Source organism: Monosiga brevicollis, genomic scaffold (assembly GCF_000002865.3).
Source record: "Monosiga brevicollis MX1 MONBRscaffold_9 genomic scaffold, whole genome shotgun sequence".
Lineage (NCBI taxonomy): Eukaryota > Choanoflagellata > Craspedida > Salpingoecidae > Monosiga > Monosiga brevicollis.
The window spans coordinates 1,219,406-1,237,338 of NW_001865046.1; the positions used below are offsets into that span (position 1 = coordinate 1,219,406).

At 55.0% G+C, this 17,933-nt stretch overlaps 4 protein-coding genes across 4 annotated transcripts in view; 2 read left to right on the forward strand and 2 right to left on the reverse strand.

Moving 5' to 3' along the window:
* Positions 1–4,163, reverse strand: part of MONBRDRAFT_25338 (uncharacterized protein) — a gene marked incomplete at both ends in the record, with an annotated part of 6,025 nt that extends 1,862 nt beyond the window's left edge. Inside the window, 13 exons of the mRNA XM_001745698.1 lie at positions 169–330; positions 426–473; positions 758–975; positions 1,065–1,200; positions 1,288–1,557; positions 1,704–1,783; positions 1,950–2,043; positions 2,207–2,360; positions 2,442–2,743; positions 2,967–3,025; positions 3,081–3,233; positions 3,393–3,466; positions 3,556–4,163. Of these exons, the coding sequence (XP_001745750.1) occupies positions 169–330; positions 426–473; positions 758–975; positions 1,065–1,200; positions 1,288–1,557; positions 1,704–1,783; positions 1,950–2,043; positions 2,207–2,360; positions 2,442–2,743; positions 2,967–3,025; positions 3,081–3,233; positions 3,393–3,466; positions 3,556–4,163 (2,358 nt within the window). The remainder of the gene's footprint in view (positions 1–168; positions 331–425; positions 474–757; positions 976–1,064; positions 1,201–1,287; positions 1,558–1,703; positions 1,784–1,949; positions 2,044–2,206; positions 2,361–2,441; positions 2,744–2,966; positions 3,026–3,080; positions 3,234–3,392; positions 3,467–3,555) is intronic.
* A 532-nt stretch (positions 4,164–4,695) lies between these two features.
* Positions 4,696–6,976, forward strand: MONBRDRAFT_37027 (uncharacterized protein; the record flags this gene model as incomplete). The annotated part of the gene is made up of 7 exons (XM_001745546.1): positions 4,696–4,822; positions 5,116–5,228; positions 5,431–5,571; positions 5,655–5,700; positions 5,908–6,312; positions 6,595–6,743; positions 6,893–6,976. Exons 2-7 carry the CDS (start codon positions 5,160–5,162, stop codon positions 6,974–6,976), a joined length of 894 nt encoding a protein of 297 aa, XP_001745598.1. The 5' UTR covers positions 4,696–4,822; positions 5,116–5,159.
* A 4,005-nt stretch (positions 6,977–10,981) lies between these two features.
* On the forward strand, positions 10,982–12,686 carry MONBRDRAFT_8130 (uncharacterized protein; the record flags this gene model as incomplete). Its single annotated transcript, XM_001745547.1, has 4 exons — positions 10,982–11,312; positions 11,425–12,005; position 12,306; positions 12,664–12,686. The coding sequence occupies 4 exons, from the start codon at positions 10,982–10,984 to the stop codon at positions 12,684–12,686; spliced, it is 936 nt and encodes a 311-aa protein (XP_001745599.1).
* A 423-nt stretch (positions 12,687–13,109) lies between these two features.
* Positions 13,110–17,927, reverse strand: MONBRDRAFT_32374 (uncharacterized protein; the record flags this gene model as incomplete). The annotated part of the gene is made up of 20 exons (XM_001745699.1): positions 17,604–17,927; positions 17,411–17,493; positions 17,242–17,313; positions 17,048–17,135; positions 16,813–16,916; positions 16,623–16,705; positions 16,431–16,496; positions 16,180–16,352; positions 16,042–16,093; positions 15,844–15,954; positions 15,659–15,742; positions 15,430–15,568; positions 15,266–15,345; positions 14,841–15,128; positions 14,614–14,740; positions 14,328–14,437; positions 14,143–14,234; positions 13,962–14,026; positions 13,647–13,750; positions 13,110–13,325 (listed from the first exon to the last, which is right to left on the reverse strand). The coding sequence occupies exons 1-20, from the start codon at positions 17,867–17,869 to the stop codon at positions 13,110–13,112; spliced, it is 2,403 nt and encodes an 800-aa protein (XP_001745751.1). The 5' UTR covers positions 17,870–17,927.
* Between the last annotated feature and the right edge of the window lie 6 nt (positions 17,928–17,933).

The window sequence follows — 17,933 nt, forward strand, 5'->3', positions numbered from 1 at the left end:
GGGGGGGGGTTGTATTTGAGGCAGTGATGGACATACAGCGGCTGCATCCAGAAAAAGGCGTTGTCGGTGAACATGAAGCTATCAAGCAGAACGCCGTGAGCGTGGTCGAGCAGCAGACTGGAAGCTCTCAAACTCGACGCTGAAGCGGAGCGATCGACGGCATCTTACTGCGAGGGAACGGGGCATTTCGTTTTGCACTTTGCGACGCAGCCAAGCGGTTTTGACGTCAAGGTCCAACAGGCCTCGTTGATAGAGTAGAAAATGCAGGTCTGTATCCAGCATTGCGGGATGCTGGCGCACCAGATCGTTCAGGAAGCGAAAGTATCGTTCCTGCTCGAGAGAACACGGGCCAAGGGCCACAAAACAGCAGTTTGCATGAAATTCATTCCACCAGCGCTTGTTAAATGCAGCAATCAGTGTCATACCGTGGTTGAGATGGTTTTCAAGATGGCGATGGCTCGTTCCCGGAGCGGCTGAAACCACGTCACCACAAAATCACAAAAAGTCAGGTTTGTAGGAACGGCATGAACCCTTTCGGAGAAAAGGAGCAGCGACCATAATATCCCACTCGATGCCTCACATTTGTGCTCGAGCGTTTACTGATGAAACTTGCAAGATACCGCAGCTGAAGTGGCTCGGGTTCCAAAAGGATAAAGACAAGGTCCGATGCCCCCTCAAAGTCAGCATAAAGGACCGGAGGCCAGCCGTGGTGGTCTACAAAATTAACTCGATGACCCGCCTTGATCAGGAGACTGACGGCAGCGGTATGGCCACCCAAAGCAGCCACGTGCAAGGCAGATGTGCCCTCGTGATCAAACGCCTCGACCTGGGCGCCGGCCGCAATGAGGCATTCAAGAGCCGCTTCTGCGCCCACTTGTGCTGCCACCATAAGGGGGGTAAAGCCCATGGCGTCGCGCGATTCCAGCACGTCGCTGCTTGATGCATCAAGGACCAGGCGCACACATTCAGCATTGCCTACAGCAGTCATAATGATGGCCGGGAGAGGTCAAGGGGGTTGAGCTGGGAAATTACCAGGTACGCCTTCTCAAACAAGCGGTACGTACCACCCTCTGCAGCCAGGTGCAGGGCTGTGCGCCGGTGGGCATCCGTGCTGTCTCGTGTAGCAACCGAGCGCGGCCAAAGCTTTTGGGCCATTGTCAAGTGCCCAGCTCGCAGGGCAGTAAAAAGCGGGGTCATGCCCTATTCATGAATTATCGATTGCAAACAGGCAACAAGTGAGTTGAAGCGCCGAGCAAAACCAAAAGGCCAAACGGAGCACGAGCGAACCTCATGGTCGGGCTTGTCGACCCAAGCGCCCATGGCCTGCTTGAGACGCGCATAGCGGAGCATGACGGCCCAGCACTGCAGAGCGTTGTAAGCTGCGCAATGGTGCAGCAGATTGCTTCCATCGAGGCGCTCCTTGAATTGAGGCTGATTCAAGGGCTCGCGGCCAGCCATCACGACGTCGAGGAGATGTTGGAGCACACGGTCGGCATCCGTGGCGATGACGTGGTGGAGGATGGTCCAGTTGTTCAAGTCGACACGGCTGACACGACTCTGGACCCAAGCAACCGGTCAGGGAAGGAGCAGCGCCACACAGACATAGGACAACAAGGTGAGGGTGGAGGGCAACCAAGATTCTTCTCACTTCCGCTGAGGGTACAAGAGCAGACAGGCACCTTGTGTTTGAGCAAGCAATGTACAATCGGCCAATTGTCGCGGCGCGCGGCCAGCATGACCGCCGTCATGCCGTCGTGATCATAGCTGCAAATGTCTGCGGGTACTGCAAATTACGCGAAGCAGATTGGTCAAGAAGAAACAAGCACATACGGAAAAAAAAAATTGAAGAGAAGGTGAGCGGGCAAGGCGTAGGTTGGGTTTGCACCCATTGATGTCGATATGGGACAAGTCTCATCACGTTTTGGTCTGACCACACGCTCGAATCATACCTCTTTGTTGGTTCAGAAGCTTGGTCACCTCGTTGAGGTCGTCGTGCTCAACAGCAGTCCACAGGGCTGTGCGATCAGCGGGTACCTCTGGAACCTGAAAAAAGACATGAACAGACAGAAAGCAAAGTGTATGGCAAGGGGGCGGGGCGGGGCAGAGGGAGAGGGTTGTGTAAGAGTCACAGGCCATTGCCCGACAAAACGCCAGTCGGTAAGTTGGCCGAGGCTTTCGAGGACGCAGGTAACAGAGAAGAACGCACGACTTTGGTGCAAACGTGGCAAATATGCGGGGGCAAACTGCGATCACGGCGTTCAGGGCGGTTGAAACAGGCTGCATGCTGCATGCGCCGACACAGCTCTTGACGGCAGAAGAGGCGTCGTCCCATGTACGGGGCGTCATGCTGACATGGGCATCTAGCGCGATCATCCAATCATGATGCAAAGGTCAGATGGACTGAGCGCGTGCGTTGCGCGACGATGGCAGCGTTTTCGTACTCAAAGTGACGATGGGTGCCATCGCCTTCCCCTTCCTCGTCACTGTTGACGAAAAAGTCCTCCTCAGAGACACGTTGATCAGCGTGTGGCACCGCCTGTGACTGCGATCCGCGGCGCGGCTCGTCGAAAAGTCTGGCGGCAGCAACACAAGCCGCGTCTTCGTCGTCAGAGATGGCAGCGACCGTGCTACTCGAGCTTGAGGCATCATCGTCAGAGGCCAGTGGCCCTTGAAGGGAGCGACGCACGCGTTCTATTTGGCGTGGATTTGAGTCTTTTACATTCGAAGAGCCAGCTCCAAAAACCTGCTCGCGCAAAGTATCATGGTGAGTGGCAAGGCAAGAAAAAGAGGCGACACACGCTACAAGCGCGTGGGTATGAACGCGAGTCATTTGGGCCATACCCGGCGGAGATTAGCTTGGTTTCGGCGGCTCGCCGCCAGCCGAGCTTCAAGCCTATGTGAGTGTCGCTCAGCTGAACCGTCGTCCGCAGGCCCGGATCCTGCCTCATCGGTGGGGGAGGGCGCACCAGACAAAGACTTGGCACGGCCAGATTCAGGTTTCTTTGAAGAAGTATGGTCATCATCGCTGGAGTCGTCGAGCAAGATGCCGACGGCATGTGTCCCGCCACTAGGCGCGGTACCTGGGTCATCAGAACCTTGGTCCGAGTCGGAATCAGTTGAAAAGGAGGGCATGCCCGGGACGGGCGGCTGACTAGCATTGATATTGGGGCCGGGTGCCGCTTCATTCTCTGAATCGGAGTCTGGCAAGAGCAGGCGATGTGGTCGGGCGCGGGCTACGGAATCCGAGGCAGATCGCGAGGGGCGCGTGGTGCTGGCAGTGGCTGGGCGGGAGCGCCGCCGAGTGCTGCGCACTGGTGTGGCAGTAGTTACGTCGCTTGTTAGAATGGCTTCATCATGGCGTAGACCTCGCCGCGCACGGGCGGCGTGTTCACCTTCCTCGTCGTCGCTGGCTATAAAACCGGCCAGGTCCTCCACTTCGCGTAGATCGTGGTTATATGCGCTGTGTCTGTATCCAGGGCAGTCCATGAGCCGGAGGATTGAGCAGCATCAGCAACGGCCTCCACATGGCAATGCCCACCAGGAGGGAGCACTTACTCGGGGATGAACCTGCTGGTGCGGTTGAGGGTGGAGTGGGCCTCGCGATACTTCCACAGCTTGGAGTGCTTGGGTTCGGCCAACTCGGCGCTGGTGGATTGGTCGCGGTGCACCCGCTTGCGTTGGGGGCTTGTGGGTGACCGGGCGTGCTCCACAGTGGCGTTTTGAACATCGGCGCGCCTTCGGCGTGCAGCGGCTAGCGATTGGAGCGCCCGGACGCTGCCGGACGCTGCTCGTGTCCGGCGGCGCCGCTGTTCCTGTTGTTCGCGAGGAGCGCCATGGCCTGAAGCGAGAGTACCAGCCTCCTCGAGATCTGCATTCTCATGTTCACTGCTGCTGCTGGCGGTTCGGGCGACAGGGCGGCCATAGAGATCCACGTCGTCCTCCGAGTCTGGAGCGTCCCAATCATCCGAGCTTGCTTCCAATTGAGCTGGAGCACGGGCTGCTTGATGTGTAGCCGAGCGCAGGCTGGCACTGGTCTGGCTGCGCAAGGCTCTGGGGTCCACGGACTCGATAACAGACTGCGATGACGTCCTCGACACCGCCTGTCGCTCCGGTGAGCCCGCAGAGGAGTCGGAGTCGTCCGACTCCAGCTGCACGCGGCTCATTGTTTTTTTTTTTTTTTTTTTTTCTGTAACGACCGGTAGTTGACTTGGAAAGTAGTAAAATACTTTTTTCTGAAAGCATCATAAGGAACTTAAGTATAATACTTTTTACGTATGAGATCGCAATGTGGTAGCGGCTCGGGAATATGCTTGCAAGCAACAGTGAGATTTTTGAATAGTTGGAGGTAGTGAAAGTCGGTGCTGGATCAATAGCCGTTTTGACCAAGCGATTGGCAAAGGAGCCAGTTGGACGATGAAGCATCCCGCTTCTCTTCGGAGAGACAATAGTCCTCTGTTCATCTCTGAAACAAGCAAACAGCTGTATTGTTTCTCTAATTTGGCACAAGTTTTAACGTATGTAACATGCATGTGAATATCATTCTCTGAGGATCGAAGCCTAAACAGCCCGCTCTCTGCCACCTCTCCGCCCTGAGCACCCTTCTCTACCCAGTGATCCTTTTGTTTTCTGTTCTGGGATCCAGCTGGTCACCCGAAGCTTTTGTCTTTTTTTTTTTTTTTTTTTTTTGGGGCTCGCGGACCGTCTTTGACCCGGACCAACTCGTGCGGTCGGTGCTTTTGAGCTCACGCTTCCGGTGGGACGACAAGTAATAGCCTCTGTGGTAGCAGTGCCTTGGGAACGACCCAGCTTCGTTTTGGTCTCGGTACGTATCAGCTTTCAATCAGCGATTTTGTTCTTGCTCTTGGCTCTCGTCGGGTGACTGGTTCAGTGTCAAGGGGCGCGGCTCGCGCGCGCGCGCGCACCCTTCTCTGAGCCACAGCCCTGGAGATCTGGTGTTGGTGCCTTGGGCCCTGTTGTGCGCGTTGTTTTAGCCTTGTCTCAGTTCTGTATCTCGTTCTGGTTTTCTTGTACGCGCGCGCGCGCGCGTGTGTTTTCACTTTCGGGTTTTTTTTTTAAACTCTGCATCAGTATTCACTGAAAACACTTGATGTACAGGGGTTCTCCTGACTTTTGCAGCACCTTCGCTTCGAATACCAATCATGATTTTGCAGAACCGCATCATCGCGGAAACCCTTGAAGTTCGCCACAACCAGCTGCAGGAGGAGAAAGTGCGTAGCAAGTGGCCATGACCTGTTTGCGGGTCGCGTATCGTTGTTCTGTGAATTTTTTTGGGGGGCTGGCAGGCACCAAGGGCACACCTGTGGACCCATGTGCCGGAAGCCACCGGTCATGCCATGTACTCCTGTGCGAGCGTTCAGACGGATTCAGATGCTGAGAGGCTCAAGGCGCGTCATGTGCTGCTGCGAATAGGTGGACCCTGTGGAGGTGACCATTGCCGATTTTGATGGTGCTCTGTATCACCTGTCCAATCCGGAGGGTGATCGCAACAAGGTTCAGATCAGCCTGGGCGTCAAGTTTTATCATGAGCTGCAACCGCATGGTGTCAACGAGGTAGGGCAGCTCGCTTAGATCCCGGCCGCTGAAATGAACATCCTGACAAGAGCTGACCGGCGCCGTGTCTTGATTCCCTCCAGCTGATGAAGCGCGAGTACGGCGACATGCTTGTGGCTCCCGAAAGCGGTTCGTATCTCCTTGCGCATGTGATATTCGTGAAGCACCTTGTTTGTCCGGTTTGCGTTGGTGTTTTCGCTCTCGCCCTTGTGCCCTTGTGCTCGTGGCCGATTTGTGATGTTGACGAGTAGATGGGTGCTTGATCACGGCAGCGCCGTTGGGTCCACCTACTCACTCATGGTCTGCGTTTGGGGTTTTATTTGTTGTAAAAACCAGGCTACGATGTAACTATTGTGGTCGACCTTGCGGCCATGGGTGCGGACCCCACCGTGACCATTATGAAGGCGGCTTCCCTGCGCCGCAACTGCTTTGCGGCCCTGTTTGAAAAGTTCTTCAGCATGCAGCAGGCGGGCAACATTGATGAAAAGGCGGTGCTGCAGTTTCGCGACCAGGAAACGCTGTACATCAACGTCCTCAAGGATCGTGTGACGGTCATTTTCAGCACACTTTTTTCAGACGCCGACGACGTTGTGATTGGCAAGGTCTTCATGCAGGCCTTTAAGGATGTCCGTGGCAAGAACCCGCAGGCACCCCAGGTGCTCTTCTCCTACCTGGAGCCGCCGCGCGAGCTCGAGGGCACAGGTGCTCTCAGTGGCAAGAATGTCGGCTATGTCACCTTTGGTTCGTGCCCTGCACTTTGCTTCCTTGTTGTTGTTGCTGTTGCTGTTGCTGTTAGTGGTGGTGGTGGTGGTAGTGTGGGTGCGTTTCAGAGGGGCCAATGGTTTCAGTCTCTGACCATTCTGTTGCCGAGTGGTGTACGAGGCTTCCCTTGCTGTCTGCTGTCTGTCAGTGTCTGTCAGTGTCTGTCAGTGTCTGTCAGTGTCTGTCAGTGTCTGTCAGTGGACAAAGGCGCGTCGTTGTGGCAATCCACACTCACTGTTCTCATGTGCGACACCATTGCAGTGCTGTTTCCTCGCCACTTTGAGGGAGCAAAGAAGGACTCGACGATTGACTTGCTGCATACCTTCCGTGACTACTTGCATTACCACATCAAGTGCAGCAAGGCATACCTGCACCAGCGCATGCGCGCTCGCACATCTGAGCTGCTCAAGGTGGGGGTGGTTTCTTTTTATAAACTCGCATTTCATTTTTATTTTAAGCTTATTGTTTACTTCCTCCCGCCTTGAAGCGTGCTTGGTGTCCCCGCCCCTCACGCTCGTTTTCTTTGATGCCTTGTTCGTGCGGTGGTGGTGGATGGCAGGTTCTGAACCGTGCTCGACCCGACTCGGAGAGCAAGGAGAAGCGAACCATCACGGGACGCACTTTTTCCCGCAGCGGCCGCTAAGCGGTTGATGGTTCGCATGCTTCCTGATCACACATTCCTGTCGATCAGCAGGCCGGTCTTGTCTGAAGGTCTTGTCGGACGAGGAAGGACCGAGGAAAAGTTGGCACGTTGCGCAGGTTGACGCGAGTTGCCAAGGTAGTGTCGCTGTGCCTATCACAGTACCCGCCGGAGTCCCCTCACGGCGTGCTCTGATGGATTTTCTGTTTGTCCTATTTGTTTACTTTCTCCGTCCTCCCCTGTTTCTTTCTTCCCCCCCTTTTTTTTTGTTTTGTTTTGTGCCCATGGCAATCGCACGCCAATTGAAAATGAAAAGTGCCTCGCCGGCTGAGCATGGCTCGCATCGGTCGTGACGGTCTCGTCCAGACCCTGACATTACGCAGTTCACGCCAGGAATCTGTTGGTGTTTGTTGGATGTGTATTGACATACACGCTTCCCGAGGCCACCATAGCTGGTCCAGCACAGCGCAGAGCCAAGCCAGAAGGGTCCGTGCGCAGGCTCGTTCAAAGGCCGCGGGTTGGGTTGTGTGGCAAAAGTCAGATAATTAACTTTTCAGAATCAGCTACCGGCACTGTAAATTAAACTTCTTCGGCAACAATGTCATCAAAATTGAGTGATGGTTTTTGCATGTTCTGGTGACGAGCTCGTTCTAACCTTGGTGACGCCACGAGTTCTCCGGAAACCGACAGCGGCATGGGCAAGGCAGAGCATGGGCTCGGGAGGTTCTGGGTGTAGTAAGCCTCCATGTCTGTAGAATTTTGGGGTTTATGTCAACGGTTATCTAGAATTGTTGTTGCTAAATAGGACAGATGAGGTGATTTCTCAAGAAATGTCTAGAGATGTCCTCGTGAAGGTTGGCGCGGGTCTCCAGTCGCAGACGGCCCTGGTGGCCGTCGTGAATTCCGTCCTGTTTCTTGAAGGTTGATTCGGATGCGTTTGCAGGTCTTTGGAATGATCTGGCAGAACAGAAAGATGGTCCGAACGCGTATCGTCCAGGCACGGCGCTTGCTGTCGAAAAAAAAAAACAAGAGGGAGAAAAAAACCGTGATGCCATCCATCCTGATCGCTCTTGGCAAACATCGGATCAGATTCTGATTAACTTTGGATGTAAAGCAACTTGTGAGGCTGGCATGGTTTGCGCTTGTGGTGCTTCATGAGCTTGCCGTACGCTCGCTCGTGATTGCTGTGCGTTTGAGTTTTTTTACTTTTTCTTACGCTTCTCAGTGTGTGTTGTTTTGCACAACACGTGTATGAACGGAGAAAGGGTTTCGGGGCACGACTTTGTGTGCATGGTCAATCGTCATCAGGCAGGGATTGTACGACGACAGGCACATCCCATAACGTCATCTCAGAAGACATCGCGTCGTGCAAGTCATGATGTTGGCTTGATCATGAAGGTTCTTAGCAAGACACAGTGAGGCAATGTTCCGCAAAGTTGAGGTTGGGACTTATGATCTGTCTTCCGTATTGTGATCGTTCAAGCCACCAGTGAGGTGAGATGTTATTGTTCATGAAAACGACACGGGTGCTGGTCATCACGGAACCAGACCCATTTAGGTATGAGCTCAACATGGGGCGATGCAGATGCAAATGTGGGATTTAAGTGGGACGATTACGCATGCAGCTCTTTTGGGAGTGTGCAACACTTTGATCATGGCTTTGGGCTTTGGGTTGATCCAGCTTTTTGACCGTGTAGCGCGTTTCTTGGACTTTTTGAGGGTCCCACGCCAACGGTCTTGCCTGATGTTGTTATGGTTTCTTTACTCAGGCTCAACAACGCCTTTCGCCTGTGACAGGCCTACGTCATCGCACTGTTGCAGGAAGCCTTTTTCCCTTGTCGAGCGTTGGTGATTGCAACACGTTGAAGGACGTGTTGCATGTTGACTGTGGGAAACCCCATTGCACTTCACGGCTTTTGTCTGGGCTCTGTGTGTGTGTGTTCTTTTGTTGCTTACGTTGTTGGGGTTCTTTTGTTCTTTTGTTCTGTTCTTTTGTTCTTTTGACTTTCTTTTGTTCTGTTCTTTTGTTCTTTTGTTCTTGTTCATCTTCTGTTGCCTGGTCTTCATCTTCTTCCCACCAAACGCCTATTCTTCTTCAACCTGTTCTTCAACTCTTGCTACTCCCTCTACCTCTTCTGCTACTTACTGTGACGGCTGCGCGACTGGGCACGGTCAATCGACAAGTCGTGTGTTGCCGGGATAGAGCGTACCGACGACCAACGCCTCCTGCACACCCCCTTGGCCCCGGCTGCCCGTCCCGAGTCGCCGCCTCCGCCCCCACAGACACCCATGTGTCTCCGCCTAAGCAAACCCCAACTGGGAGCGACGATAAAAGGAAAAAAAGCCAAAAAAAAAGACAACTAGCAGCTTAACACTTCTTTCCCCTTCAAAGGTCACCGACTTACCCCCTGCCTGTCATTTTTCCACAGTTGTCGTCAGGTAAACTCGGGCTTGCCCTTTGTCCTTAACACTGAGCACTTCGCCACCCCACACACACACACACACACACACAGAGAAAGAGAAAAGGGGACGCGCTTACCACCCGAAGAGAGAGAGACAAAAGGAGTTGTTGACTGCCATTTTTCTTCTCTTGAATGCCTCTCGTGCTACTGGTTCGAGGGCGCTTTTTTTTTTTCGATTATTTTTATCGGATCCGGCTATTAATATCTGTATGTATTGCTTACGGAAGGGAAGGGGAGGGTTAGGGGATGCCCTTTGGTAGTTGGACCAGGTTGCCTGCCTGGCTGGGTGGTCTGCCGTTTGGTGTAGATGGGCTTGCTGTGCTTGGGGTGTCTTGGTGTTTCAGAACCCCCTATTCCCTCTCTCTCTCTCTCTCTGCTTTGCTTTGCTTTTTTTTTTTTGGCGCTGAACGCTTGCTGTTGGACTTGGGGTCTCCGCTCGCACACACATGCACCTGCTGCTTGTCAACTGGCTGCCTGATTGTGTCGGCTGACAGCGCCGTCTGTATGTGTCAATCTTCCTCCTCGCCGTCGGCGACACACATACACACACATAACATACACACATAACACCTTTACACCTGTCAAGTTCCAAACGGCAGCCACCTCTCTGCTGCTCGTCATCACCACACCTTTCCATCACACTGTTCTGAGACACAAGACATTCCGGCTTGGTCCTGGCACACACACCCTATCCCCATGCCAGGTTCCTTCGTCCAACCCACCCCCGCCGCCATCACACTTTTCGGCTCTTGCCGTGTTGTCTTGTGGGGAATGGCGCCAAAGCAGTTAGCACCGGCTGTCGCCCATTTTTTTTTATTGGTTCATGTTGCGCCTTTGTTGAGGTTGTTGTTCTTCTGCTCGTCCTTGCTGGTCTTTTGAAGCCTCGCCGCCGTGTCCCCTGCACTGAGCACCTTTTGCTTGCTTCTTCCTTCGTTGGCCTGCTCCTTTATAACGCCTCGCCTATGACACCGCCTTGCTCACTTTTACTTTGCTGACTCTGATGCTCCCTTAGATTACCCAACAAGCCTTCCTCCTACCGGGCTGCCACTCGCCCCCAGACCTCCTCGTTGAGCCACCTGCTCCTCGGCTCAAGCCATTCGGGACGCTCGCCTTTCCCCGTTTTGTTGCCCCTTTTGTGGTTCTTTTGTTGTCATCTCGTCAACGAAACGTCGTTGTTGAAGAAACAAAGAACAAAAGAACCTCGTTTCTCTCTCGCTCTTTCCCTCTCTTTCTTTTGTTTCTTGTTTCTTGACGCTGCAAACTGGTTGACGCGCATCAAAGAGCAGCTTTGCTCCCCCCCCCTCTCTCTCTCTGTCTCTCCCCCCCTTGAGTCCTTGAGTATTTGTTGTTGGGTTCCTTGAGATACGGCGACGACTCGTGCAACTCGTGCTCTCTGAGGTTTCTATTTTGGGTGCTACGCCAAATCGTTTGGCATTTTTTTCTTCTTCCTTTTTCTCGCGACACCATGGACGGCACCCCCTCCTCCCCGGACAGCGTTCAGCTGGATCACAACCTGCCCATCGAGCCCGAAGAGCTCATGGGGCTCATGGAGACGGACACTGATCGCTTGGTGGTGTTGGACGTGCGTCCTTACAGCGATTACGTCGTGGGACACATTAAAAACGCCTTTACCCTCCGTTTCTCCAGTATTTTGCTGCGCCGGCTTCGCCAGAACAAGGTCAGCGTGCTGGATCTCTTGATCGACGAAGCCTCGCAATGCATCTTCCGCGAACGCACCAGCCGGCCACATGCCGTCATTGTCGTCTACGACAACAACACAACCGAGCTCGACATTAGCGAGCCCGATCACCGCAACTCGCTCCACGTCACCGTACAACACCTCCTCAACTCCAACTATCACGTTCGCTTCCTACGTGGTACGTCATCCGTCCTCCCTTGGACCCATTTGATACCTCTTCGCACCTCCATGCCATCCGACTCACTCACCCATCTGATGAACCGACAATCGCTTTTGCATCACGTTTCCAGGCGGTTTCAACGGCTTTCAGGACATGGTAGACTTTTGTGAAGCCAACCCCAACAACACCCCACCCCAAGCGGCGCTCTCCCTCTCTTCCCTGAGCCTCGACCGCAACATGACCCCCAGCACGCCCATTGAACGCCACCATCGCGACAAGGCCCCAGCTCAAATCTTGCCCTATCTCTACGTCGGCGCCGAGGCTCACGCCGAAAACCGTGAGCTGCTCAAGCGCCTCAACGTCACCCACGTCCTCAACCTGACCACCCATGACTCACGAAAGTACCCCGAATTTGGCTACCACCAAATTGCCATTCGTGACTCATGGAACCAGGACATGAGCAAATGCTTTGAGGATGCCTTTGAATACATCAACAAGTGCCGTGCGGAGGGGGGTTGCGTGCTTTTGCATTGCGTGGCCGGCATCTCTCGCTCGGCCACCGTGGCCATTGCTTACCTCATGACCTTTCGCGAGCTGGACTTGAACGCGGCCTATTCGACCGTCAAGGAGCGTCGTCCCTGCATCGCCCCAAACCTCGATTTTATGGGCGAACTGCAGCGATACGAGGAAAAGCTGGCGGCCAAGCGCCAGGTCAAACCCTCGGGCTGGACCTGCGTTGACGAGGAAAGCCAGAACATTGGCATTCAACTTCCCACCTTTAAAGGCGTCATCCCACCCCACAAGAAGAACCGCATGAACAAGAAGGGCCCCGGCCTGAGTCTGCCCGGTGCAGCCTCTCCCTCTGCCCACGCCACCAACAAGAACAACATGTCCACGAGCCAGAGTGCAAGCAACTTTCCCAGTTCGGACGTCGGTCCCTTGGGCAATTTTGGCGTCCCTCCCACCCCCACTGCGGCTGCGCCGCCCACCTTGACCTTCCCGTCATCCTAGGGTGCAATGTTCGTGAGGACATGAGTTGAGGGCCTAGACATGCCCGGTCATCCGTGATCACCCCGACCGACCCGATCACGCTTGGCCTGTTTTTTGTTTGTTTTGTTTTTCGGTTGTGAAAACGACGCGCTACCCTTCGCTCTCTCGCTCTCTCTCTCTCTCTCTCTCTCTCTTTTTTTTTTTTTTTATTGAGTCTCTTTATGGAGCTCATTTGTCTTCACCCTCGTGATCTGTGTATGTTTACCTGTTAGTTCTCTGTCCGTGTGCTTCTGGTTGCCATTTTGTGGCATTGATGTTTTGTTTGGTCGATGCAACGGATCGTTGCTTTTCCCGTCCCCCTTCTTTACCCACATGAGAGGTTCTCCTTGCACTCTTGTGTAGCGATGAGGCGTCATACCCTATGGTGCGCTTCTTTGCACTGACAGTGCTGGCGCTTGCAGCGCTCCTGCCGAGTTCCTCGATCTCTTTTCCACCGCTCAACTTCTCCCCGTCTTTGTATCCTTTTCTCCATCCATGATTGCACGGTCTCGTGTCTCGGCTTGACTGAGTGCCACCTTTTTTTTTTTAACATATTTCACTGTTCGCAGCTTGGCTGCCTCCACGATTTTTACTCCAATGTTCACCTTTCCCTTTTCGGCTCTCCCTCCCTCTACCTTATTTCCTTAACTTGCAGTCTTTATTCCCGTGTTACGATCCCATTGACTTGTTGAACGTGTTTGTCTTGTTTTGTGAGCCCACGTCCAACGTATGTTGTGATTTCCGTGGTCCTTATTAGGAGCTGGATTACTCCTCAAGTCACACTGACTATTCTTGTCGTGTTTGGGAGAGGTTGTGGCGTTTGCCCCTTTCCCGTTTCCTTTCTTTAAGCCAGCTGTCTCCCCAACTGAGCCCTGTGTGTGAGTGCGTGTACAGTATATACTTCTGCAGCACACTGCAATAGATGATGTTTTCGATGCGCAACCTTTGGCTCTCTCCCACGCTCAGAGCCCTCTTGGCGCCGCATTGCGGCTGCTTTGGTGGCTACGACCGAATCAGTCACATTTGCCGCCACGTAAAAAGACAAAAGCCGATGTCCCCGATTTCTCTCAAAAGAGCAAAGCCATGCGTTGCTCTGGCTCAGCAAGCATGACAGGCCATCCCAAGTCATCTTGATGTGTTTTGAGTCATACCCTTTCCGATGCAGCCTCGTGTCGGGGCGTCGGGCATGTGAACAAACGGCGCACAGATCAAATAAATGAAAACAAAAAATAAAATAAAGAAATAAATAAATACGTCATCGGAGTGTGTCAGGGGGAGAAAGGGGAGATGGGCACGGGCAAGATGGTCGCACCAATCACGCACCCCGCCGGCAGTCAGAAACCCCTTTCCGCCCTTACTAATTGGGATGCGCTTGACGGTCGTATTGAGCACGCACATGCTCCGAACAAACCGTTCGCAACGGTGCACTGTGGATTGAAATGAGTGCCCTTGTCGACACAATATATGACACCCCACCCTGCAAGACCTTTCTACCCACTGCCCTGGTCATGACGACATTGGGCTTGAGGCTGTGCCATTGGCAAGGCGTCCCGACGCGACTGTGCCCAACAACGAGTCAACTGTCAATTTGCTAAGCAGAGCGCGCAGCCAGTGCGTGGCGAATCCACGGCTCGAGACCGCCCAGTACAATTAGCTCTTGAGCGGTCGGACTGATGGGGTCAATCGGGTAGCTCTTGCCGTTCCTATCTCATACCGCCAAGGCCATGACAGGGTGCGGTGAGTGAGCGCACACCGGCATTTTGAGCTTCACGCAGCCCTCGGCATCGGAGATCCCGAAAAGGGGGGCCACATGCCGTACCACACAATGGCGTTGCGGGAAAAGTCCAGCTCCAGCGGTCCTTCGGGTTCTCCCAGAATCGCATGATTGGCATCCCGAGTCGCAAACGCAGCCTACCCCGGAAAGTGATGTCGCAAGTATGCAATCAAACATGAGTGGCTACACGCTCCTTGCCCATGCCAGCCACGCGAAGGCGCGGCGCTCACCTTGGCATCCTGGATAAAGCGGGGCTGGACCAGCACCAGCAGGCCGTTGTTCAGCGCGTTGCGCTTGTAAGTCTCGTTCACGCTCTCGCAAATCACGGCTTGCACGCCAGCTACAGCGGCCCCCGGTTCCCCCCACCCGGCCCAATCCAGCCACACCAGCTGTGAGCCTCAACAGTGGATCGAGAAGAAGAAGAAAAAGAAGAAAAAGAAGAAGAACCAAAAGAACCAAAGGAAGCACAAGAGCCGGGGTGCATTCGATGCAGGCACACATTTCACGCAGACCCACCGTGTTTGAGAGCGGTGGCCGCCTGCTCGCGAGAGCTGCCAGTGCCAAAGTTGGCACCAGCCACCAAGACTGAACGCACACCGGCCAGGCGCGGAGCCAGTTGGGGATCGTAATTCTCCATGACCACCTGCACGTCCACCAGTAACCCAGTGAACAGGCCGGCAAGCATGCAAGTCAGGTAGGGCTTATGGAAGCAGCCAGACAGGCGTGCGTCAGGTGAGACGCACCCGGGCTTGCTCTTCAGGCGAAATATCTTCACGATACGTGTATTTGCCAGCGTAAATGCCGTCCGTGTTGATGTTGTCGTCGAGGCAAAACACGGGCACACCACTAATGTGCTCAGGAAAGCCGGACACAAAGCGTGAGGTGCCCGTAGGCTGGGCCGGCGCGATCGCTTCGTTGCTGTGCTTGACACGCGCCACCAGCGCCGACCCTGCAGTGGGAGCCCCCGGGGGCGCGCAGATGTAGCCCGACAGGGCCGAGGCTGCTACCACTGCAGGGGACGCCAGATAGGCCTGTCCCAAAACCACAGCATAAATTCATTCATCACCAGACAGGGAGCCAAAGTCAGCTTGGCCACGAATTTGGGGGACCAAAGCGTAGGACGGCGTTTGAGCAAGCACAGGGCCACGGCGCGGGGATCAAGACGTACGTCGGCATTGCGAGATCCCATGCGCCCCTTGAAGTTGCGGTTGGTGGCAGAGATACCCACCTCGCCGTCCTCCAGCAGGCCTATCATGCCCTCACCCCCAGGTGCGTGAGCAGAAAAATAAGAGAACAGCATGTACACCAGCTAAATGGCTATGCTGGACGCACCGGTACCAAGGCCAATGCAAGGGCCACAACCTGCAGGCAGGGGCGTGCAGCCCGCGGCCAGCAGGTCATCCCACACGCGCTGGTGTTGCGCAGTCTCCAGCACTTCACGCGATGCCGGGGCCACGTAAAACTCCACATGCTATGATGGGGCGACATGGCGACAGTTGGTTGACATATACCCATGCCAAACAGGCTGGTGTTGTTTGGGAAGCAAGCAAAGCCGCCGTACTGGTGCAATCTTCTTGCCCCGCAACACGTCAGCCGCTGCAGCCAGGTCGGATGCGCGCGCGTTGACACATGACACGAGATACGCCTATGCTCCAAGAGGTTCACAGGCCCGCACAAAACACCCATGCCGGCTGATGAGTATCAAGCGAGCTACCCAATCGAGCTGCCCCCGAGAGAAACTCATACCTTGTGCACCTTGATGTGTTGCGCTTCAAGCTGGCTGACAGTTTGCATGGCCTTGACGGAGTTGGGACCAGCCACGCATGGCTCGACCGAGCTCAGGTCCAGCTCGAGTTCCTGGCCCAGAGCGTGAAAATGAAGAGTGGGCTTTTCGAGCGACGAACGCAGATAGACGGCAAAAGGTGGGCTACCCAACAAGCTTACCGCGGCATAAACGGCATCCTCATCCGCACGCAGAGGGTGTTGGTTCCAGGTTCTGATCCGGATTATATACAGAGGATTGAGTTTACGTGACAAACCAGACGCCTGCGCTTGTATGCGAGGAGTCAGACAAAGGCTTACTCAATGTCGGATGATGAAATACGTGACGCGGGCTGGCGAGCCGCCTGCTGAGCCAGGGTGTTGGCGCGTGCCTGCCAAGACTGCAGGCGCGCCTCGTACCAATTTCGCAGCGCCTCGTCCCAAGGAAACACCCCAGCCAAAGCACCCCATTCAGTTGTCATGTTGGCGATTGTCTGTGTACGCAAAGGCAAGTGTGGGGTGAGGATATTCTTTTACAACTGTATGCCATGCGAGGTAGTCAGCGGACCAACCAAGCGCTCATCGACAGAAAGAGTGGCCACACCGTCGCCCGTAAACTCCACGGCGGCATTGAGCACCTGGAATTAAAATGAACAGCGGTGAGGATCGCCCACGGCTTGACGCCCGACTGGTCGACCGGTCAAGGCTGACAGGTGGCAAGACATGTACCAAGGTTTGGTCGAGGGCGACGGGGAAGCACTCACCTCGTCTTGATTGAACGCGCCGCACAGAGCCACAATCACGTCCTTGCCCGAGACTCCAGGCTGCAGCTGTCCAGTCAGCTTGACTGCAGGTCAAGCACATGTGAGGGGGATGTGTCGCGGGTTGCCCGAGTGAACAAGGACGGTCGTTATGAGTGCCAGGACGCCAGGACCCGTGAGAGCAAAGGCTCACCTTGAACCACGGGAGGCACTTGCCACCAGGTGTGTCCCAAAGCCCAAATACCGGCCGCATCAGTGCGGACGACCGGGGTTCCCAGGCAACCCAAGCCGCCGTACCTGGAGAGGCCGGCGGATCGCGGGGGGTGGGGGTCGGAGATGGTATTTGGCATTTGCTCGGCCAACAACAAAGAAATCGAGGAAGAGCCAACCCAGCCCAGTGCGACAGCGGCAAGCAAAGGCTCACGTACATGTTGGAGTGCGAGTCGCTAGCCACAACCATGCTACCAGGCGTAATGTAGCCTCGCTCACACATGGTCTGGTGGCCAATGCCCTCGCCTAGCGTCCAATGCCCGGAGCAGCGATGAGTGTCAGCACACAGCAACACGAGGGCTAGGTGCTCGTTTGCTGTTGAGTGGTAGCCTGGGAACTCCATGTGCCCTACCGGCCTTGTAAAAGTCAACCCCATGGCTCGCGGCAAACGCCTCGATCTCCTGGTACTTGCGCAGGTTTTTCTCTACGCCCAAGCCACGCGAGGTCGCGTAACCCAATGAGATGCGAGGACAGGGTAGTGCTGAGTGTTGCTGGGGCGGGGTGTTCAGCAGTTGTCCAACCACTGCGATCCTGCACGTTGTGGTCCAGGGTGAACACGGGCTGCTCCGAGCTATACATTTGCTTCACCTCGAGCTGCTCAAACCTAGAAGAGCAAGAGGGCGGCAGGTGTCGCGTGTTGGAGGGATCAGGCACGGTCCAAGGGGCAGACCCAGTATGCAGCGAGAAGGGCAAGAACTGAGATATTGAGCGCACTTGGCCATAACCGCAGCCGTGTTGTCGTGTGTCATGACATGACGAGGCCGGATCTTGACAATCTGCCCTGAGCGTGCCGGCGCTCCTTCACCATCATCCGCATCATCGCGCACCAGATGCCGCTGCACAATCTTCTCCACCAACGTGAGCCCCGGCGCCGACCCCAACCGAGCCACACTATGCCGAAGCCCCCGCACACCAACAACACCACCACCCCAGGCCCTCCGACCCAGTCCCTCAAGTCTCATCACCCCCGCCGCCGCCATTTTCAACCTTCGACACACACGAGCGCGCGCTCTCTCACACAAATCGCGTGTGTGTGTGAGGGTG